The 23,694-nt window shown below is 45.3% G+C and overlaps 1 protein-coding gene across 1 annotated transcript in view; it reads left to right on the plus strand.

Moving 5' to 3' along the window:
• The window catches only part of CDC16 (cell division cycle 16), a 77,550-nt gene that overhangs the window by 24,073 nt on the left and 29,783 nt on the right, over nucleotides 1-23,694 (plus strand). The window contains 4 exon segments of the mRNA XM_030569187.1: nucleotides 7,878-7,951; nucleotides 9,611-9,736; nucleotides 22,464-22,616; nucleotides 23,364-23,427. Of these exon segments, the coding sequence (XP_030425047.1) occupies nucleotides 7,878-7,951; nucleotides 9,611-9,736; nucleotides 22,464-22,616; nucleotides 23,364-23,427 (417 nt within the window).

A 23,694-nucleotide genomic window follows, 5' to 3' on the forward strand; every position in this document is an offset into this window, starting at 1 on the left:
TGTGTCTCTAATATCCTGGGGCCAACACAGCAAACAACTTTCTTTGATTGTGTGATTGATCATAGTTTTCTCTTCTTTAGAAAACAAATCTAATGTTAAAAAAACCCCACTAATCTAAAATTTAGATTAAAAGGAGGACTTTGAATTCTGAGCAGATAGAGTATCAGAGGGGTAGCCGTGTTAGTCTGGATCTGTAAAAGCAGCAAAGAGTCCTGTGGCACCTTATAGACTAACAGACATATTGGAGCATGAGCTTTCGTGTCTCCATATTCTGACCCTATTTCATCTATTATTATGCCTGAAGTTCTTTAGCATCCTCTTGTTGTCGGTGTAAGTTCAGCTGTCTGCCATCTGGGCAGAGTACTCTCCTATTGACAAATGGAAAATCTTCAGCCATCCTACTCTCACAACTTTCTCAAAGAGCTGGATAATGCTTTTTCACTAGTTATGCCTTTCAAAAAATCTGTCCAAATATGTGATTTCAACATAATGCTGACGTAGTTAACGGATGTACATTTTGAGCCTTTGAGAGACTATTTTATTGTGATTGTCTCTGTACGTAAAACTTTTAATCACGACTACTTCTGAGAGAAGAGCGAGTGAGCTGAAGGTTTTGATGGCTGATCCTTCATTCACTATATTTCTTAGGACAATATTGCATTGTGTGCTCCTTCATAATTCTTGTCTAAAATAATGTCTGATTTCCAGTTAAATCAGACTATTAATCTCTTGTCTTTATTTCAAAAACATTCTCATCCATGGATAAATTTGTTTGGATGTTCTTGATGTCAGCTTTGAATTTCTGTTTATCTAGAATGAGGGTACGGAGGAAGCCATCGGAACTTTTTGTAGCTTTGTAAATGGAATGGCATTTCTACTCAAAACCTGTTGAAAGATGTTAGATTGTGCAATGAGTAAGCTAAGATTATGTCACAGAGGTCATGGAAGTCACAGATTGTGTGACTTGCAGAGATCTCTCTGTCATTTTCCGCTTCTGCCCCGGGGCAGCGGGACTAAAGTTGTCAGCTGATAGGGCCCTGCAGCTCCCAGCCACAGCCAGGGCCCCCCCAGAGCCACAACAGCAGTGGGTGCTGGACCCTCCATCTTCCCATTTTGTCCCAGTTATTTTTATTAAAAGTCAGAGGCAGGTTATGGGCTACCCTGAAATTTTGTTCATTGCCTGTGGACCTGTCTGTGACTCACTAAAAATAACTGACAAAATCTTAATCTTAGCAATGAGACATGTTATGGCAGGGGTGACAGTACTTTAGTCTTAAGGCTCACTCTCCTGAGGCTAAGCCAGATGACCTGATTCCATAACAGAAAACTACAGTGCTGCTATTTGCAATTCCGTTCATATCTATGCAGCATTACTCTTTTTGACTTGGAGCATAGAGCTGATGCTTGCTTTAGAGGAATACTTTGAAATCCTTGTTTAATTAGAATTTCTCAACCAACATTAATGGGGAAATAGTATAGTTAGCTAGACTTCCTCCAGTGAGAGTATGCAAAGGAAACTTCGAGGACGGAAGAAAGGGTACTTACTAGTAATTAGTTCTTCAAAAATGTTGATTCTGGATATTCCTACTACTTGCTCACCTGTCTCCTCTTCCTTGGAATTCTGCTTTCATAATAGTTTTGGGCTTTAGCGAAAGGAACTGAGACAGTGATTAGGACTTCTCTCTCTTCTTATAACCTCTGCTTTGAATGTTCAAGGATGCATTCCCAGCAACCATTGCTTTTCTAGAAGATTCCTGAGGCGTGGTGCCAGGGTATATCCCATAACTGAAAACATGAGGTGGCACACTTATACTAGTGGTCCTGTTGAGGATGTTGAATTATAACCTTTAGTTATTACTAAGTCCGGTTCTTGCAGTGACTGTAACTGCCTCCATATTTAACACATGCAAAAAGTTGCTCTTTCTATTCTGTTCAGTTATAATGTTGATTGAATTGTTACAATTTGTACATTGTGTAACACAATTCTTTTGTTTCATCTGAGTTGAGGGTTCATTGAACCTGTTAAAATATCAATGGATATGTTATGATTTCATTGTTATATATTGCTAACCTCTTAGGTAAGACAGTTAGGATACATACTTGATATGCATGTGCAGAGGCTGTTTTTCCAAGTAAGTCAGTAGAGATGTTCAAGCCTTAAAACTTTTTTAAGTCAAAATAAAATGAATTCATGTCATAAACTAAGTACTTACAAAATTCCTCCTCTTTCTCTATTCCTTTTTCAAACACTGAGGGCTGGTCTACACTGAAAAGTTACATTGACATAGCTATGTTTCTCAAGGGTGTGAAGAATTCACATCCTCGAGAGTCGTAGTTAAACCGACCCAATTCCCAGTGTAGACAGTGCTTAGTTGACAGAAGCATTCTTCTGTTGGCCTACCTACTGCCTCTGGGGGAGGTAGATTTTCTACAGCAATGGGAGAACTCCTCCCATCACTAGATAGTAGCAATGACTACGCTACAAACTTTGGTTGGTGCAAGTTACACCGACATAAAGCTGCTGCATTTAGTGTATCACTTGTGCGTGTGCATACTTGGCTACTTGTGTCGGCACTGAATGCACTCACCAGGAGTGCTTATGTCAATACACAGCATAGTGCACCATGGGTAGGTATCCCAGTATGCAACCACTCTCTAGCACATTGTATTTTGGGAAGTTTGGCAGCGCGTGATGAGCAGAAATGAGTTGCACAGGGTGACTGGGAGCAAGGGGTCAACTTTCCAGTGTGCAACTGTTTCCATCCCATAATGTCATCCATATCTCATCATTTTTCCATCTTTTTTAAAAACCCCACAAACCTTTGTGGCTTTTCTCCTTTCAGACAGAAAACATGGAACCTGCACAGCTCTTCATTATTGTCATAAGCATTCCAAGGATAGGACACATGATCCTTCAGTATTTCTAGAGCCATAAGAGCAACAGAATCAGCAGGGAACATGACGATTTCTTGAAGGGTCAATTGCTGTGGGACATAGTGAGAACCAATTCAAGGTTTTTGATGGATTCCTAGAGCAGCTGTTGCTGCTGGAACACTGCTCCTGGCCCAAGAAATAAGCACTGACTGGTAGGATCAAATTGTTATGCAGCCTTGGGATGATGAGCAGTGGCTGTATAACTTTTGAATGCACAAAGCCACATTCCTAAATGCTGAGTTCACCCCAGCCCTTCTGCACTGGGATGCAGGATGAGAGCTGCACTGACAGCGGAGAAGCAAGTGGTGATTGCACTGTGGAAATTGCGATGCTGGATTGCTACCAGTCAGTAAGAAACCATTTTGGAGTTGAAAAAATCCACTGCCCAGGTGTTGTCATGTGAGTGTGCAGGACCATTAATCATTTCTTACTACACAGGATTTGTGGCTCTCAGCAATGTGCAGGACATCGTGGATGGATTTGCAGCAGTGGGGTTCCTAAACTGCAGTGGCTCAATAGATGGCGTGCACAACCTTATTTTGGTGCCATACCATCTTGCCACAGTGCAGATCAACAAAAAGGGCTACTTTTCTTTGGTTATGTAAGCATTGTTGCATCACTGGGGATGCTTCATGGACATAAATTTTGGCTGCTCAGGGAAGGTGCATGATGCTCACATCTTTAAGAACACAAGACTGTTCAGAAAGCTACAAGCAGGGACTTCCTTTCCCGACCAGCAGATTACCATTGGTAGTATTGAAATGTCAGTAGTGATCCTGGGGGGAACTAATGAACCCCTTGCTCCCTTGGCTTATGAAGCCATACACTGACCACTCGACAGCATCAAGGAAAGATTCAACTACCAGCTCAGCAAGAGCAGAATAACAGTTGAATGTGCTTTTGGTAGATTGAAGGGACGCTGTTGTTGTTTACTCACAAGATTGGATCTCAGTGGAAAAAAAACCTTCGAATAGTTATAGCTGCCTGCTCTGCATAGTATCTGTGAAACAAAGGGGGAAAAGTTACCGCTGGGTTAGAGGATCGAGTTAGAGGTGCTATCTGCTGAGATTGAACAGCCAAACGCAAGGACTATTAGAAGAGCTCAGCACAGAGCCTTATAGTTCAGGGAGGCTTTTAAAGACCGCTTTAACATTGAGCCACAGTAATACGTTGTGGTCTGCTGTGCTTTACCTGGCCTTGCTGTTTTGAGGCCTGTTAGGAATTGTGTGGTGCTTGCTGTATATCTATGAATATAACACTGTCAATGCACCTATTAATTTTGCAGTGCTTGCTGTACATTTATGATTATTACACTGTTTATCATAAATCCTAATGGTTGTCACACTGTGTTGTAACAAGCCATTAGGTGCTTTCAGAATTGCTAAGCACTCTGCAGCATATGTTGTGAATTAATAAAGATAAATTATTTTCCAAATAATAGACTTTTATTCAGTAAGAAAACCAGTGCAAAATAAAATTGGTGCAATTTAAAATCCAATACATTAAAAATGCAATAAATTAATGGAACAGAATTTAACAAGGGATTGCTTATGTCCACATACAGCAACCATGGCTTCACAGGTCAGTGTGTGTGAAGCTGTGGTTGTCCTTAATGTCCCACTGGGATAGAGTGGTAGGAAGAGGGATGCATCCCTTGATACCATGTGGAATGTTGAGGCGGTGTGAAGTGTGGTGCTGTACAGGATTTCTCCATGGATTGCTAAGTGAGACAAGAGTCTGCAGCATCTGTGTTTGGTGCCAGAGAAATCCCATTATGTGATGGAGCAAGGTGAGATAGTTATAGAAAAGTAGTGGGAGATAGATATATTAGCCCCAGGTTAAACAAATCCCTGGACCAGGATAAGTAAATGGCAGCTGCTCCAGGTCAATTAAGACACCTGGGGCCAATTAAGAACTTTCCAGAAGGCAGAGGGGATGCTACGTTGATTGTGACACCTGAAGCCAGTCAGGGGCTGGCTGAATCTAGTTAAAAGCCTCCCGGTTAGTCAGGTGGGCACGTATGTCAGGAGCTGTGAGAAGCTGCGCTGTTGGAGAGACTGAACTGTACACACCATATCAGGCACAAGGAGGGAGGCCCTGAGGTAAGGGTGGAGTGGAGCTTGAGGAAGTGGGGGGGCTGCTGTGGGGAAGTAGGCCAGGGAATTGTACGTGTCCTGTTCCTAAAAGGTCAGCTACCATAGCTGATACTAATAGGGTCCCTGGGCTGGAGCCCGGAGTAGAGGGTGGGCCTGGGCTCCCCCCCCTTTGCCCCCTGATTAATCACTGAGACTGGGAGACAACAGAGACTGTACAAAGGAGGATAGTTTCTCCTCACCTGTCTCGCTGGCTTATGATGGAAATGGCTCAGTGGACTGTGACCCTTGTCTCTAGAGAGAGAAGGGTTAAGTGGAGGGTCACAGTGAGCCTCTGAGGCTAGTGAAATCCATCAGGAAATGCAGGACCCACAGAGATAAGGACAGAGCTTTGTCACACCTGGTACATCTCTTCTTTTCCTGCTGGAACTCCTAGGTCTTTCTCCTGCCCACTCTTTCCTTCTCCAGGCATCTGCAATATTTGCCTTTCAGGCCCTTTTGCTAATAGTCTGATAAAGCACTGGCTTGCAGTACCTCATTGAACATTGTATCCAGGGTCGTTGTCTTTCTCTTCCTTATCTAGCTCAGGTGTTCTGTGCGTGTGGAGGAGGAATTCCTCAAGACCGCAGTGGCAGCAGCTGTAGATAAAACAGAGATATAGTCATAACAGAAAGTGAAAGTTATGATTCAGAACTCCCTTCCCTTGCTCCCCTAAAATTTTAAACAAGACATGCTTATTGACACTTCTGCTTCGGAGTGCCTGTGCATGGTGCCACTCTCAGCACCAGCCATGGTGCATATAGCCTGTCAGGAGTGAGGAAAATGAGGAGGGAATTGCTCTGTTGCATTCAACTGAATATAGGGCAGTGGTACTGAATACTGGCACCATTTTCCACATGCAGTGGGGATTTTAGCTGGTATCTTACTCTTGAAGGAAACAAAGGCACTGGGAGCACAGCTGCTGCTGGTGTCCCAAAGCTGCCCAGGCGCATATGCTGCTAGCCTGCATATTGCAATGGTGCTATCGAAGCCATCACCGACTGGCATGGGAAAGTGTCCTGTTGTGGAGAAAGAAATAAGGCTGCCATCCTTAGAAACCTTCAGGAGAGGATTTGAAAGTACCTTCACGAAAGTTCCATTGAGATCTCTCAAGAGGATTCAAGGGATATTTCTGTGTATATAAACTGCTCTGCATGGTCCCCTGCCTAACTGTTCAGGAGAATGAAAAGCAGATAACTCTACCTCTGTTTGTTATTATCACCTATCACCTCTTGCAAGAGTAAGTTAATGAAAAGTCAATAGCTGTAACCTGTTAATATTGGAGTGCCATCAGTACATCATTGCAATGGAAATACAATTACACATCTGATATTCCTGCTCCTGCATTGGACTCGCCAGTGCTCGACTGCTGGGACTGACTGGACTGCGTAGAGTCTCAAACAAGTCCTGGCTCGCAGCATAGATGGACCCCCCACCCCGGTTGCATGTCCCCAGTTCCCCTCACTGTTCATGCCAGTGGCCTGTGGCTTGGCCTCCTCAGAAGCATCCACAGAGGCAGTGGGATCTCTGCCAAATATGGCATGTAGCTTCTTGTAAAAGTAACAGATCTGCGGCACAGCATTGGAGTGACGGCTGGCCCGCCTCGCTTTGTGATATGCCTGACTCAGATCCTTTTGCATTCACACACCACTGCTGCTGGTCCTTGGACCACTTCTCCTGCATTTCCCATGCAATCTGCTCATAAATATCCATGTTTCTATGGCTGGTCTGTATCTGTGCTTGCACAATCTCCTCTTCCCACAGGCCCAGAAGATCTGATCTCTCCTGTCTGCTCCACGCTGAAGTGCATCTGGAGCATGAAGCCAGCATGGTTAGCTTGGCAATTGCACACAACAATGGGGAGCTGCTATATGTGCTTGCCAAGCTGGACAATCAGGAAAAGACATTACAAAAAGTTGCAGGGCTTTAAAGGGGAGGCGGGCCTTCTAGTCTCTGTGACCCCTGGGCAGTGTAGTTCACAATTATGACCAGAGTGGTCAGTATTTGGCATTGTGGGACAGGTGCTGGAAGACTTAGGGTCAACATAGATGGAGTATCTGCACTCTCGCTGCATCGATCTGAGTACATGGCTCAGTGATGCTCGGGGAGATGGTGTTACTGTGTTGCTGTAACAGGGCACTTGCATCGGTAGGAGGCAAATTTGAGCATAGACACATGCACAACTGGGTCAACGCAAGATGGCTTATGTCAAATTAACTTTGTAGTCTAGACCGAGCCTAAGCATCTACACTGAAGTGCTACAGCTAAATGTAGGCATAGTCTAAGAGAGTATTCAAAGACATCAGTGGCAAATGACTGTTGGCGTTAGTTAAGTGCTTAATACTTATTGAAAGTAATTTGCAATTGGTGCCTTTGAATACCACCCTGTAAATCTTTGACCAAGTTATAATAGTTGGGAGAAAAATAGAATACATTCAGGATTATTTTTCCTTCCTTTCCATTTTTTCTAAGGGCTAGTCTGCACATGAAGTTTTTCCTTTTAACTCCATGTGTGGGCCCTCTTATTCTGTGTATAAACATAGTGTCTTAACTCATTTTGAGCCCTATTTTAGGTGAGGCTTTAAGTGGATGAGTTACAAATCATTGAAAACTGTTTATAGTGGAAACAGGTCTAGCTATGCTAATAGATGCTGCTATAATAATTTGAAACCCTGAGAGTGATGACTTCAAGCAAAATATTGTAACTTCTCTGAATGCTCTCTGTTCCCTGCCCTGTATCATTTTTTGTAGATGTATCATTTTCATCATCTGCTGTACTCTTAGTATTGTTCTTTTGACATTGATGTTTAGGTCTCATGGTTTGCGGTAGGATGTTATTATCTCATGGTCGGTCACAAAAATGAACATGCCAGAAGATATCTCAGGTAAAAGCTTAACTTCATATCCAATAATATTAGATTTATTATTGTGTTGCTTATGACTTGTTAGGTCAATATTATTCAGGATTTAATTTTCAAATAAAGAATAGTTAACTATAAACGTATTACACAAGAGCTGTTCATTGCAAATAAATGTAATTACAGAAACCTACGAATCCTGGCTGCTGTATGTCCCCTATGTTTACCCTTTCTTTGATATGGCAATCAATCAAAAATGTTTTGTTACAAACTGGCCTCATATGGGGGATATTGCAAGTGAATCCAGTCATTGGGTCCCATGTGCTTCTGACTGATTCAAATTCTAGTGACACTTTGGAACTCTAGAGCATACTTTCAAGCTTAGACATCTTGTCTGATGAAAATAATAAAGGCCTGAGATGCATCTTCCCCATCTCCGATGTCACCTCTTCTGTGAGTCTGAAATTTGTCAGTGTTTCAGCCTCTTCTCTCCTTCATGTTTTTCTTGTGGTGATGGTTGGCTCCGTTCACAGAGTCTCTGCTCTTAAATAGGGCCTCAGTCTCTGTGCCATGTACTGAAATTGAGAAGCTTCAGACACTCCAGTCATGCTTGCCCCCTTCTTGTGGGCTCTCGTGTATGGACACTATTGTTCCATGGCTAAGGGGCAGTAGTTGGCAGATGATCAACGTTGATGACCCTAAATTGCAGTTTTGATGGCTTTTTGGTGACAGTCCTTCAAAGAAGTGTCAAACACTTTCTTTCCCAGGCAGGGCAGCTGTCTGGAATGGAGAATAATAGGCTTGCCTTAGGCAAGCCCAGATTTTTGCAGTCACATAGGCAATATTTCCACCCACAGACTATGTCTACACTTACAACCTTACAGAGGCACAACTGTACCAATACGGCTGTGTTATGCCAATGGGAGAGAGCTCGCCTGTCGACATAATGAAACCAGCTTAATGAGTGGCGGTTGCTATGTCGGCGGGAGAGGGTCTCCTGCCGACATAGTGCTGGTGCACGTGAGCGCTTATGCCAGCAAAATGTTTGTTACTCAGGAGAGGGTTTTTTCAAATCCCTGAGCAACAAAAGTTTTGCTAACATAAGTACTAGTGTAGACATGCCTAAATATGACATAGAAACATCATAATTTGACATTACCTTTCACTTTCACATATTTAACATTGTTTACACTTCATGAATAGAGATTTTCTAATGTAATGTAGTTTTTGTTTGCTTTTTGTTGGTGTCTTTAAGATTTATATGTAGATATAAAAAACATACCTCTTTTGCATGCATTCACACCATTAAATTTAGTTCCTTGCAGTAAGAATTTAGTTCATCAGTTTACCTTTGGTGTTTCACTGTGCACACTTACCAGCACTGTCTAAATAATATAGTTTAGAAATTTGCTAAAATCAGTTTAGAAAATGAGAATAATACATTCTCTTAAAATGTCAAATAATGCATGTCAAAAGGTAAGCTTTCACCAGTATGATAATCATTTAGAGACAAAGTTCTTTATTAAACACTCATTAGTTTACTACAAATTTATTAAATATATACATGATACACAGACTATTTATACTTCACCAGGCTTACTGCTTAAGTGTTCCAATAAGATGAATATAATGAATTTCAGATGTAGTTATAATGTGTTGGTCTGATTTTGTGTGTGTGTGTTTTAGCAAAGCCACTACACTTGAGAGAACCTATGGACCAGCTTGGATAGCATATGGACATTCATTTGCAGTTGAGAGTGAGCATGACCAGGCAATGGCTGCTTACTTCACAGCAGCACAGCTAATGAAAGGGTATGTCAAAAGTAAACTATGCCATTTTGTATATATTTTTTTCATTGATAAAAATACACTTAAGGCAATAACTCAAATGGAAATTTTGGTACCAGGCAAACTAGTTGAAACTACAGTAAAGAACAGAATTATCAGACACTTAGATGAATATGATTTGTTGGGGAAGAGTTGACATGGTTTTTGTGAAGGGAAATCATGCCTCATCAATCTACTAGAATTCTTTGAAGGAGTCAACAAGCATATGGACACACGTGATCCAGTAGATACAGTGTACTTTGACAAGGTCCCTCACCAAAGGCTCTGAAGCAAAGTAAGCTGTCATAGGATAAGAGGGAAGGTCCTATCATGGATCGGTAACTGGTAAAAATATAAGAAACAAAGAGTGTGAATAAATGGTCAGCTTTCAGAACGGGGTGTGGTAAATAGTAGTGTCCCGCCGGGGTCAATACTGGGACCAGTACTGTTCAACATATTCATAAATGATCTGGAAAAAGGGGTAAACAGTGAGGTGACAAAATTTGAGGATGACACAAAACTACTCAAGATAGTTAAGTCCAAAGCAGACTGTGAAGAATTATAAAGGGATCTCACAAAATTGGGTGACTGGGCAACAAAATGGCAGATAAAATTCAATGCTGGTAAATGCAAAGTAATGCACATTGGAAAACATAATCCCAACTATAAATATAAAATGATGGGGTCTAAATTAGCTGTTATTGCTCAAGAAAGAGTTCTTGGAGTCATTGTGGATAATTCTCTGAAAACATCCACTCAATGTGCAGCGGCACTGAAAATAGCTAACAGAATGTTGGGAATCATTAAGAAAGGGATAGATAATAAGACAGAAAATATAATATTGCCTCTCTCTAAATCCATGGTATGCCCACGTCTTGAATAATGTGTGCAGATGTGGTCACCCCATCTCAAAAAAGATATATTGGAATTGGAAAAGGTTCAGAAAAGGGCAGCAAAAATTATTCCATATGAGAAGAGTTTAAAAAGACTGGGACTTTTCAGTCTGGAAAAGAGACGGCTGAGGGGGGATATGGTAGAGGTTTATAAAATCATGACTGGTGTGGAGAAAGTAAATAAGGAAGTGTTTTATACTCAAGAACTAGAGGTCACTAAATGAAAATAATAGGCTGCAGGTTTAAAACGAGTATTTTTTCACAATGCACAGTCAACCTGTGGAACTCCTTGCCATAGGATGTGGTGAAGGCCAAGACTATAACAGGGATCAAAAAAGAACTAGAGAAATTCATGGAGGATAGGGTCCATCAGTGTCTATTAGCCAGGATGTGGAGGGATGGTGTCCTTAGCCTCTGTTTGCCAGAAGCTGGGAATGGGCGACAAGGGATGGATCACTTGATGAATACCTGTTCTGTTCATTCCCTCTGGGGCACCTGGCATTGGCCACTGGCATAAAAGACAGGATCCTGTGCTAGATGGACATTTGGTTTGACCCAATATGGCCGTTCTTAGGTTGAAAACAAGGGAGGAAAAAGATAAGTAGTGTTCCATTATCCTTCTGCTTGTTGAATTCATCATTTGTATTTGAGTATTGCTTACAATTTAAAAGTTTAGATAGTGTTACTACCTAATGTGTCATTAAAGTCCAGTTATTTGTCTTTTTGGTTTATAGGTAAAGAAGCAGAACTAGATTAAACTCAGAATTAACTTGGGGATAGGAAAGGTCAATATACATTTCTAGGCTAAAATACTAGTAAACATTAGAATTAACTTCTTACTAAACATTTTCCCTTTAAGGTACTCTTCAGATTAGTACTTCATTTGGAATCTATTTCATGTAGCGTTACATAATACATATTCTTCCTTGACTTACTGCACATTTCGATCCCGTTTAGTGTCCATGTGCCTCAGCATGGGTGTTTGGAACATTTTCAGTAGCAGCGGTCCATGCGCCCTGTATGTCTCCCCGCTGCACCCTCACAGGGCATAAAGGGCACAGCAACCCCAACCACCTTAGGCAGTGAGTTGCAACAACATAAGAGTCTCTTTGTAGTAATCTTGTTACTTAGCATTTAGTCTGATAGTTGGTAGTTAATTTGTTTATAGGTAGTAGGTTAGTGCACTTGTTACTGTTTAAATTAGCTTGTTTGCAGTAGGTATGGGGGAAAAAGCCCAAATCTCTCGGCTTCAAGACAGGCCCTTTTGTAGGGGGGCTGTTCTTGTGACTGACACCAAGACAGGTGCCTTTTCTGTCCGATTGAGGAACATATTGTTGCGGAGCATGTGATTTGCAAGTCCTTCAAGAAGCACACACAAAAGGAGAAGCAGTTCAGCTTTTTCTTATGGAAAAGTCCATGTCTGACTCAGCATGAACTTGGTACAGAGGCTTCTGTTTTCACAGCTTATCTCGCCAGTGATCCTGTCACCAGAAATGTGACAGCTAATTCAGTAGCATTTAAAAAGATGAGATTCAGAAAGGTCAATCAGAGGAGGCAGGGACTCCCATTGTTAGAGGACTGAATGACTCTAAAGGCCTGGTCTACACCCAGGGCCGGCTCTAGGATGTTTGCCGCCCCAAGCAAAAAAATTTTGGCTGTTCCCCTTTTTTTTCATGCCCCCTGGCCCGGCCCCAACTCCACCCCTTCCAAACCCCTTCCCCAAATCCCCAGCCCCACCTCCTCCCCCGGGCGTGCCACATTTCTCCCCCCCATTGTTTCCTGGGGGCCCCCTGCAACCTCCCATCCTAGCTCACCTCTGCTCCGCCTGCTCCCCCAGGTGTGCTGCCACTCTGCTTCTCCCCCCTCCCTCTCAGGCGAGAGAGGACAGAGAAGCGGAGCAGTGGTGCATTGAAAGGAGCAGGCGGAGTGGAGGTGAGCTAGGGTGGTGGGGCGCAGGAAGTAACGGAGTAGAGGAACCGCTTCTCACTCCAGCTCACCTCCCCTGAGCGCCCCGCTGCTCAGCTTCTCCCTCCATGCCTCCCAGCCTTGCCACATGTGAAATAGCGGCAGTGCGTTCAGGGGAGCAGGCGGAGCAGAGGTGAGCTAGGGTGGGGATGGGGACGCAGGAAGTAACGGGGTAGAGGAACCACTCCCTGCTCCAGCCCACCTCCGCTCCACGATCACTGCCTCCCCCGAGCGCCCTGCTGCTTGGCTTCTCCCTCCCCACTTCTCGGCTTCTCCTCCCTCCCAGACTTGCTACGTGAAACAGCTGTTTTGTGCGCAGCAAGCCTGGGAGGGGTGGGGGAGAAGTAGAGCAGCGGCAGCGCGCTCAGGGGAGCAGGCGGAGGCAGAGCGGAGGCGAGGTGGGGGCACTTTTTGCCCATGCCCCGGAGTCAGCACCTGTGATGGCTGGCGCCAGAATGCTGCCCCTAGAAATGTGCCACCCCAAGCACTTGCTTGTTTTGCTGGTCCCTGGACCCGGCCCTGTCTACGCCTAAGTTGATCTAGCCACGGTGGCCTAGGGCTGTGAAAAATTTCATGCCCTGAAGACTGTAGTTCTTCTTCGAGTGCTTGCTCATATCGATTCCAATTAGGTGTGCGTGCGCCGCGTGCACGCTTGTCGGAAGATTTTTACCCTAGCAACGCTCAGTGAGTCGGCTGGGCGCCCCCTGGAGTGGCGCCGTTATGGCGCTGGATATATACCCCTGCCGACCCAACGGCCCTTCAGTTCCTTCTTACCGCCCGTGACGGTCATTGGAACTGTGGAGCGCGGCTTTGCTGATCTCAGCATCCCTAGCTACTTGTAGTTCTTTGCTGTTACTGTGTGTATAGTTCGAGTTCTTGTAGTTATAGTTAGTATTAGTTGTTGTCTTTATAATTAGTGTATATAGTTTAAGGGGGGATCGGGGATTAGCCCCTTTTCCTCCACCCCAGTGCGGGCCCATGCCCAAGGCACTGAGATTCAACCCGTGTTTGGCATGCCAAAAGCCGATGCCAATAGGGGATCCCCACAACTCCTGCCTCAAGTGCCTAGGGGAATCCCACCTTACCAATAAGTGCTGCATCTGCAAGTCGTTTAAACCAAGGATGAAGAAGGAGCAGGACTTTCGATTGAAACAGCTCCTCATAGAGTTGGCACTTAGTCCTGCAGCGTCGGCACGGAGCGCCCAACAGACAGCTTCGGTAAGGAGCGCCTCTTCGGCCCTAGACCGCTCCGGTACCGAGAAGGAGTCCTGGCCCTGACCCTTACCGGCACCGACATCTGCTCGGCACCGCTCCCTGTCCCTGAGACCCAGGAAGCAACATAGTGCTTCAACTTCTGCTCCATGGAAGGAGCGCTCTTCTAAGACGGTTCGTCCGGCACCGTCATCTGCCCCGGCACCGTCGACTGTGGCACCGCAGATTGCGCCTCCGCCAAGCGCGGCACCGTTGATTCCGGTCCCACAAGGGTCATCGAGTCCGGTGCCTGACAGCTCCCTGGCTCATGCTGTGGTTGAGCTTGCCCTCCCTTCTATGCCGGAGACCTTCTCCACGGCAAGAGAGAGCTCATCTCTGTGACGGAGTCAACACGGCCTCAACCCCCGGCACTGCCGGTGCAGGTTATACAATCCATCGGCAAGCCGACCATGGTAAGGCCTCCTTCTGTTCGTCCACCAGAGAGACGTCGTTCAAGATCCCGGTCTTGCAGACATACTCGATCGCGCTGTTCCCACTCCTGGCACCGCTTGCAATCCCGGCACCGCTCTCCATCGCGGAACCGGTCGCACTCGTGGCACCATTCGACATTTCTTTCACTGGACAGATACTCCTGGTACCGATCCGGCTCACGGCACCGATCTCGGCACTGTGTATCCCGCAGTCGCTCCAGACAGAGGGACTCGAGATCTCAGTCGACCTCCCGGCACCGATACGGTAGAAGGTCCCGGTCTTGCTCGCGGTGCCGTTATAGCTCCTGGTACCGCTCCCCAGCACCGCCCCGGGCCCGAGTGTCGAGAACAATGGCACCCTCCCAGGGCCTATCGGCACCGCCGTGGCCTTCCAGACACACATCGGTGTCATCGCAGGCTGGTAGCGCATCTTATCATCAGGAGTGTGACTCTGACGTCCCCAACCATATATTCCCAGAGAGACAGAACCACGAGCAAGGGCCTCATCACTGGTCCTTCTGGACACCATGGGCATGCCACCAGAGCCAAGGTGCACCATCAGTGGCTCAACGGTCGGCCCTGTCAGAATACCGGGTACCAGAGGCGACATTAAGCTGCCGCCCCCCTACGGGCACGGATGAGGCTCCAATTCCATCTACAGTCGCCGAGGTTCCACCGATGCAGATTATGCCCCTCAAGTACAGGAGCCACCACAGGACCCTTTGGTCCTGGGCCTCTCCTCCTCCTCCTCGCCTGATGAGGTGGTGGCAGGGACATCCTCCTCAGACCCTCCACCAATTGACCTCAGGGCCCATCAGGACCTTTTGAGGCGAGTGCCTCAGAATATGAACTTGCAGGTGGAGGAGGTCCCTGAAATAGAGGACCCGGTCGTGGACGTCCTATTGGCTGATGCACATACTAGAGTCGCTCTTTCCATTCATCTGCACCATACCGGACCTAATGCGGACACCATTTGGCAACCCCCAGCTTCAATTCCACCTACAGCAAGGGGAGTAGAGAGAAAATATATGGTCCCCTCAAAGGGATATTCATATCTCTAAACTCACCCCCCTCCTTGCTCTTTAGTTGTCCAGTCAGTGAACAAACGGGAGCGTCATGGCCAACAAGCCCCGCTCCTAAGTCAAAGGAGGCTAGGCGCGTGGACCTCTTAGGCTGGCAAAATATACTTGGCCGGGGGCCTCCAACTTAGGGTGGCGAACCAACAAGCCTTCCTAAGTAGGTATAACATTAACACTTGGGTGTCCTTGGGGAAGTGTATGGAGCTTCTTCCCCAGGAGTCCTGTCAAGAATTCACAGCCTACTTGAGGAGGGTAAAAAGGTAGCGAGAACCTCCCTCCAGGCCTCTCTGGATGCAGTGGACTCTGCCAGCCAGAACTCTGGCATCAGGAGTGACGATGAGGCGTATCTCCTGGCTCCAGGTATCAGGCCTTCCCCCTGAATTGCAACAAACATTCAGGATTTACCCTTCGAAGGCCAGAGCCTTCTCTCAGACAAGACTGACCCCAGGTGCAAAGTCTGAAGGACATCGCGTTATAATGCGCTCACGGGGAATGCACACGCCAGTGACCCAACGCAGGACCTTCCGGCCCAGCTACACCGTCCTTATGCTCCGCCGCGTCAGGACGTTACCAGAAGGTGTGGCAGGGGGAATCGTTGGAGACTGTCTGGCCCTCAAGGAGCTCAAAATCAGGCGCCCCCTGAACCACCAGCAAGGCCCAAGCAGAACTTTTGATGGGACGCCTGAGGACGGCCCACCAATTACCCTACCGGATCCTTCTCCTCTCTTTTTCAACCGCCTCTCCCAATTCCTCCCTGCCTGGTCCCAGCTAACTTCAGATCGTTGAGTCCTGTGCACGGTGGAAGGGGGATACCACCTCCAGTTTGCTTCAACCCCGCCTTCCCATCCTCCCTGCCCGTCCCCCTTCAGGGACCCCTTTCATGAGCAATTCCTCTTACAAGAGGTCCAGTCACTTCTAACCATGGGAGCCATAGAGGAGGTGCCAAAGGACATGATAGGCAAGGGGTTTTATTCCTGTTACTTCTTAATCCCCAAGGCAAAGGGAGATCTACGACCAATCCTAGACCTGCGAGAACTCAATAAATTCCTGATAAAGCTGAAGTTCTGCATGGTATCCCTGGGGACCATTATCCCGTCCCTGGATCCAGGAGACTGGTATGCCACCCTCGATATGAAGGAGGCATATTTCCACATCGCAATTTATCCACCACACAGACGGTACCTCCGTTTTGTGGTCAACCACCAACACTTTCAGTTCACTGTACTTCCGTTTGGCCTTTCTACAGCTCCACGTGTCTTCACAAAATGCATGGCTGTAGTCGCCGCCTCTCTCCGGCGTTGTCAAGTACACGTCTACCTGTATCTCGACGATTGGCTCATTTGAGGGACTTCCCAGTGGCAAGTATCACAGCACCTGCACATCATCAGAAACCTCTTTGAGAGCCTAGGCCTCATGATCAACACAGAAAAGTCTACTCTCACACCCACGCAGAGAATAGACTTCATTGGAGCGGTTCTGGACTCCAGTCTGGCCAGAATCTGCCTCCCGCAGTCGCGTTTTCAGGCAATGGCTTCAATAATCCAAAGTCTTCAAACCTTCCCGACAACGTCAGTGCGCCCCTGCCTCAGCCTTAGTAGGTCACATGGCCTCCTGCACCTTCGTGACCAAGCACGCCAGGCTACTCCTCCATCCCTTCCAAGCCTGGCTTGCTTCAATATACCAACCACGCAGAGACAGCCTGGACCCGGTGCTCACTATCCCCAGGAAGGTTCTGGGCTCCCTAACCTGGTGGCTAGACCCCACTCTAGTCTGTGCAGGGATGCCATTCCACCCACCACAACCCTCGATGGCCCTAACCACGGACGCGTCATCTCTGGATTGGGGTGCCCACCTTGGGAGCCTTCGCACTCAAGGCCTCTGGTCGCCCCAAGAACTGGCCTTACACATCAATGTGCAGGAGCTGAGAGCAGTACGTCTAGCATGCCAAGTGTTTCAAGACCATCTCCAAGGCCTTTGTGTACTAGTGTTCATGGACAACACAATGGCCATGTTTTACATAAACAAGCAGGGCGGAGCACGCTCCTCCCTCCTTTGTCAAGAAGCCGTCCACCTTTGGAACTTTTGCATAGCCCACTCGATCGAATTGGTAATGTCTTTTCTCCCAGGAGTCCAGAACACTCTGGCGGATCACCTCAGCAAATCCTTCCTGTCTCACGAGTGGTCGATTCGCCTGGACATCATCCATTCTGTTTTCCAGAAGTGGGGCTTTCCCCTCATAGACCTCTTTGCCTCCTGAGAGAACAGGAAATGCAGGTGTTCTGCTCCTTCCAGGGACACTCCCCGGGATCCCTCTCAGACGCATTTCTGATCCCATGGAACAGGCACCTACTTTATGCCTTCCCACCATTTCTACTCGTCCACAGAGTCCTACTCAAGCTCCGCAGGGACAGCGCCCATCTGATCCTGATTGCTCCAGCATGGCTGAGGCAGCACTGGTACACCATGTTGTTTGATCTCTCAGTGGCAGACCCGATTCCCCTGCCACTCTGGCCGGACCTCATAACACAGGACTTCAGCAGGCTTCACCATCTGGATCTGCACTCCCTTCATCTCACAGCATGGTTGCTGCGTGGTTAAGCCAGTCTGAATTGCGTTGCTCTGCCTCGGTTCAGCGGGTGTTCCTGGGCAGCAGGAAGCCTTCCACTAGGATGACATATCTCGCCAAGTGGAAGTGTTTCTCCTGTTGACGCGCTCAGCGTAACTTAATCCCCAGACAGGTGTCCGTTCCCACTGTCCTGGAGTACCTCTGGTCCCTAAAAGAGCAGGGCCTAGCGGTCTCTTCCGTAAAGGTGCATCTGGCAGCCATTTCCGCCTTCCGTCCAGGGGAAGATGACCAGTCAATCTTCTCTCACCCTATAGTTTCAAGGTTCCTCAAAAGATTGGAACGTTTTGTATCCTCAAGTTAGACGCCCAACCCCTGCCTGGGATCTAAACCTGGTGCTAGCCAAGCTTATGGGTGCTCCTTTCGAACCACTGGCTACCTGCTCGCTGCTGTACTTTTCCTGGAAGACAGCCTTCCTCGTTGCTATTACTTCAGCAAGACGAGTATCTGAGCTTCGGGCTCCCTGTACACGGTATTCCAGCAGACCCCCTGTACACGGTATTCCATAAGGACAAGGTACAGCTGCCACCTCACCCCTCTTTCCTCCCTAAGGTGGTGTCTGCCTTTCATGTCAACCAAGACATCTTCCTCCCAGTCTTCTTCCCGAAGCCGCACCCATTGCGTCGGGAACAACAGCTACACGCCCTGGACGTCCGCAGTGCTCTTGCCTTTTATATCGAAAGAACCAAACCCTTCCGAAGGTCACCTCAGCTGTTTGTAGCTGTCGCAGACCGGATGAAAGGCCTACCAGTCTCTTCCCAATGGATTTCATCTCGGGTAACATCCTGCATCCATACATGCTATGAATTGGCTCACGTTCCGGCTAGCCACCTTCACTGCCCATTCTGCTTGGGCGCAAGCTTCATCTGCTGCCTTTCTGGCCCATGTCCCCATCCAGGAAATATGTTGGGCAGCTACCTGGTCATCAATTCACACCTTTGCCACACATTTCGCATTGGTTCAACAGCCCAGAGATGAGGCAGCATTTGGCCCAGCAGTTTTGCATTCTGCAACATCTCACTCCGACCCCACCGCCTAGGTAAGGCTTGGGAATCACCTAACTGGAATCAATATGAGCAAGCACTCAAAGAAGAAAAGACGGTTACTCACCTTTGTAACTGTTGTTCTTTGAGATGTGTTGCTCATATCCATTCCAAACCCGCCCTCCTTCCCCTCTGTCGGAGTAGCCGGCAAGAAGGAACTGAATGGCCGTTGGGTCGGCAGGGGTATATATCCGGCGCCCAGCCGACCCACCAAGTGTTACTAGGGTAAAAATCTTCCGACAAGCGTGCACGCGGCGCGCGCACACCTAATTGGAATGGATATACGAGCAACATATCTCGAAGAACAACAGTTACTAAAGTGAGTAACCGTCTTTTATGTCGTCCTAACCCCGGCATAGACACTGGAAGTTGATGGAAGGATTCCTCAGTCTACCTAACTACAGCCTCTTGGGCTACGTCTACACTACAGGATAAATTCGAATTAGCTTAAACCAATTTTATAAAACAGATATTATAAAGTCGATTGTGCGCATCCACACTAGGCACATTAATTCGGTGGTGTGCGTCCATGGTCCGAGGCTAGCCTTGATTTCTGGAGCGGTGCACTGTGGGTAGCTACTGTAAAATAATGAGGCCAATAACGTCGATTTGCGTCCACACTAACCCTAATCCGATATAGTAATATCGATTTTAGCATTACTCTCGTTTTGTAGGAGTACAGAAATCGATTTAAAGAGCCCTTTAAATCTATAAAAAGAGCAGTGTAGTGTGGACAGGTGCAGCGTTAAATCGATTTAACTCTGTTAAAATCGTTTTAACAGCGTAGTGTAGACCAGGCCTTGGAGAGTGGGATTACCTACATTGATGGAAAGCATTTTCCCATCAATGTAGGGAGTGCCTACAGGAAAGTAGCTGTAGTGCTGCTGTAGCAGCGATAGGGTAAACATACCCTAAGTCAGTTTCCTGGTGCGAAGCCTGTCTCCGGTGGCAGGAGCAAAGAAGAGCTCTTCAAAGGAGCCCTTACTGCTGGTGCCGAGAGAGAAGAGGAACTGTTGAAGGGAGCCATTACTGTCGGTGCAGGAAAGAGTGGGACTGAGACCTGCCATGTTGCACTGCAGTACAGAGCTGGTACAGAAACCTGCTTCTTCATCTAAAAGATCCCAAGAGAAAAAGAATTCATAGTCATCTGGCTTCTTCCTTTTTTGCACTGGCTTCAGCAGCACTGTCATTCTCAGCGTCAAAATTAGGACAGACTTCTACTGTGCTTCCCTTGTCAGCATTGGCATCTTTGAATTACAGCCAGGAGTTTCAGCTGGAAAGGAAGGTTTAAAGCAGAGAGGCATCTACAGTGCCTCGCTGTAGGGACCTCTTACAACTAAATTTGCAGCTCCAAAAGCTTATTTTTGGGGGTGGGGGAGTTTTGTCAAACCTCAGGGTCATTCCAGAACCTGAGTCACCAGTCCTAGAAGTTTTCCTGATCTTGATACCAGACAGATCCCGTCTTCAAAAAGAAGCAAGAATATCTGTAATGAAAATTTATTTGAACCAGCATGGCAGTACAATTAAGAATTTGAGTCCCGCTCAGATCCTTCAGTCTGCTGTCAAGACTTCCGCATTAGAAGTTTCTTCATCCACGACTGATTCTTCTGGAGACTCTGACAGGAGTCCACCACCAAGAAGGAAATCACATGGACGGAAAGAAAATAATTCTAGGGACGCATATGGAAAAGAGCCTCCTAATAGACTGAGAATGCTAATCCATCTAGGCTATACTTCCGTATATTTGTTTATGAAAAGGTAATGCAAAACGCTATCAAAAGCCATATTAAAGTCAGAGTATACCACATCCTCCATATCTACAATGCTGGTTATCCTGTCAAAGAAAGCTGTTATATTGGTTTGACATGATATGTTCTTGACAAATCCACGTTGACCATTTTATCACCTTTTTACCTACTGGGTGTTTGCAAATTGATTGTTGATTATTTGCTCCACTATCTTGCCGGGTAAGAAGTTAAGGTGGCTAGTCTGTAATTTCGTGTCTGTAATTCCATGTCAGTGTTCTGTTCCAGTAATATTAGATTAACTCTTATCCTTAAAGCATTTGGCACTATTGCTTCAATCGAAGTTCATTTGGCAGCGTTCTATTCCATATCTGTATTTCATTCTCCAGTAGAAGAAAGTACCATCTTCTCTCTTCAGTCAGTGAATAGATTTACAGAAAGGTTTATCCGTGTTTTTCTTCCCGTGAGAAAGATCACTCAAATATGGGACTTAAATTCAGTGGGTTTTTTGCTTTTGGACCCTTCTCCCCTCACCTTTTGAATCTCTCAGATTGTCCAGTTCCTCTGCTATCTCTGAAGGTAGCATTTCTGGTGGCAATTACATCAGCTTGTAGAATAAGCAAATTACAAGCCCTAATGATAAATCCTCCATTTAGTTTTTCACCTGTCTAGAGTAATGATGAGACTGCATCCATCTTTTATGCTTAAGGTACTATCAGATTTTCATATCCATTCATTCACCAATTTTTTTCCAAAACCTCATTTTTCACCTGTTGAATATAAATTACATACTTCAGAATTGAGAAGATTGCTGTTATATTACCTCGATAGAGCTAGATCTTTTTGTAAAACTTCAAGACATTTTGTTCTTTGTGGTAATAAATCAAAAGGAATGACTGTTTCATCATAAAGACTTCCAAAATAGGTATCCAATTGTAGTAGAACTGCTTATGATATTAGTAAGAAGAGTCCTCCATCAGAGTGCAAGCTGTATCAATAGCATGCTTACGTCAGATTCCTCTATTGGAAATATGTAGAATGGCTACCTGGTCCTCAGCACACATGTTTACAAAATGTCATTGTTAGTCACCACTTCAAAATCTGATGCCTGTTTTGGAAGAACCTTTGCAATCTCTTTTCAGATAACTCTTAGCTCCCACCTCCTTCAAAAAATGATTGCTAGCTTATCACCATAAGTGGGATCCACAGGTCCAGTAGCTCAAAGAAGAAAGAAAGGTAACTTAGCTAATAGCTGTTGTTCTTCAAGATGTTCTGCACATGTGCATCCCACAACCCATCTTTGCAGTTCAGTTTTATGAATGAGGATTTTGGTCAGCGGAGGGACTGAGTGGTGGTGGTTGTCGCTGCCCTCTTTATGCCCTGGGGCCTAAAGGGCACATGCACGACACCTACTGGATACTGCTAGTGACAATGTTTTGAACTCTTGTGCTGGAGCACATGGACACCATAAGTGGAATCCATGTAAGAACATCTCAAAGAATCAGTTACTATCAGGTAAGTAACTGCTCTTTTTAAGTTTTTTTATTTAAAGGTTTTTTTTCTTTAAGGTATACTTATAAAGTATCACACAATTAAATGCTTTTAAGATTTCTGCAAATTATTAAATATTTACATCAAGAAAATAAATATATGAAGCTTCCTTTTATCCTTATTTTTTACAGCTGTCATTTGCCGATGCTCTATATTGGATTAGAATATGGTTTGACCAACAATTCAAAATTAGCTGAAAGATTTTTCAGCCAAGCCCTAAGCATTGCACCTGAGGATCCTTTTGTTATGCATGAAGTTGGAGTGGTTGCATTTCAAAATGGAGAGTAAGTTTGCAAAAGGAGATAAAGACAATACTACTAATCTATATTCTTTTCCTAAATGTAATGTAGTAGCATATATTTTGTTTTTATAAAAGGGCTTATTTTGATATACAGAACAAGAAATTGCTTATGATTCTAGTTAGTTAGTATTCACCCTAAACTCTTACTTATCAAATTAGTTTCTCTTCTAATAGGGTATTTTATCCAGTTTGATGTTTTAAGGATTGAGTCAGGAAAGAATTGATACTTGGAGATTAGGCACATATAGAACAGCCAGTCATCACATGAGGTATTCATACATGCAGGAGATTCCATGTATTGAAATGATATTTGTAATGTCATACAATGAAGCATTCTTTGTTTTTGACAAATCGGGACGTGCCAAGATGATTCCAGAGAGGGGAACACATTTTTAAAAGGTGTATAAGGTTAAGGTTTTTATCGTTATCCATAGCCTGGTTATTGGGAGCATTTAACATGTTTCTGGGCTATACTCCATTTTAATTTTTGCTCTGTAGTCTGGCTTTAAGATCATGCACCTTTGTGTGCAAGATGTTTGTCACAACTGCTTGTATTTCACCATTTAATTAATGTGAATGAACTTATCTGTGCATAAATAGTGTAAAATAACTTTTCTCTCTTTCTAACACAGCGTATTCAGCTTTGTCATTAAGAAGGGACTTTTGAATGGCAACTGTATGATAGATACTTCATTGGTAATTCTAGTAATGTTTTTTTTTCTTATTTTAGCTGGAAAACTGCAGAAAAGTGGTTCCTTGATGCTTTAGAGAAAATTAAAGCTATTGGAAATGAGGTAACTTTTAATTAATGCGTACTTAATTTTATGTCAATGGACTATTTATTAAAACTGCAGGTTCTCATATTATATTGCCTTATGTAATTGGATTGTTAGAATAAATGCAGTAAGTTCTGAGACATTGTCCACCCCAATGATATAGATTGACTTAAAACCTTAGCCTATTATCATTTAAGTTCTGCCATCCAATGTTTTCATATTTCTACATTATGCTTATCAGACATTCCTTTTTACCCTTTCCCATAATACCTAGATCAACAAGCC

This window comes from Gopherus evgoodei, chromosome 1, assembly GCF_007399415.2.
Source record: "Gopherus evgoodei ecotype Sinaloan lineage chromosome 1, rGopEvg1_v1.p, whole genome shotgun sequence".
NCBI classification, from domain to species: Eukaryota; Metazoa; Chordata; order Testudines; family Testudinidae; genus Gopherus; species Gopherus evgoodei.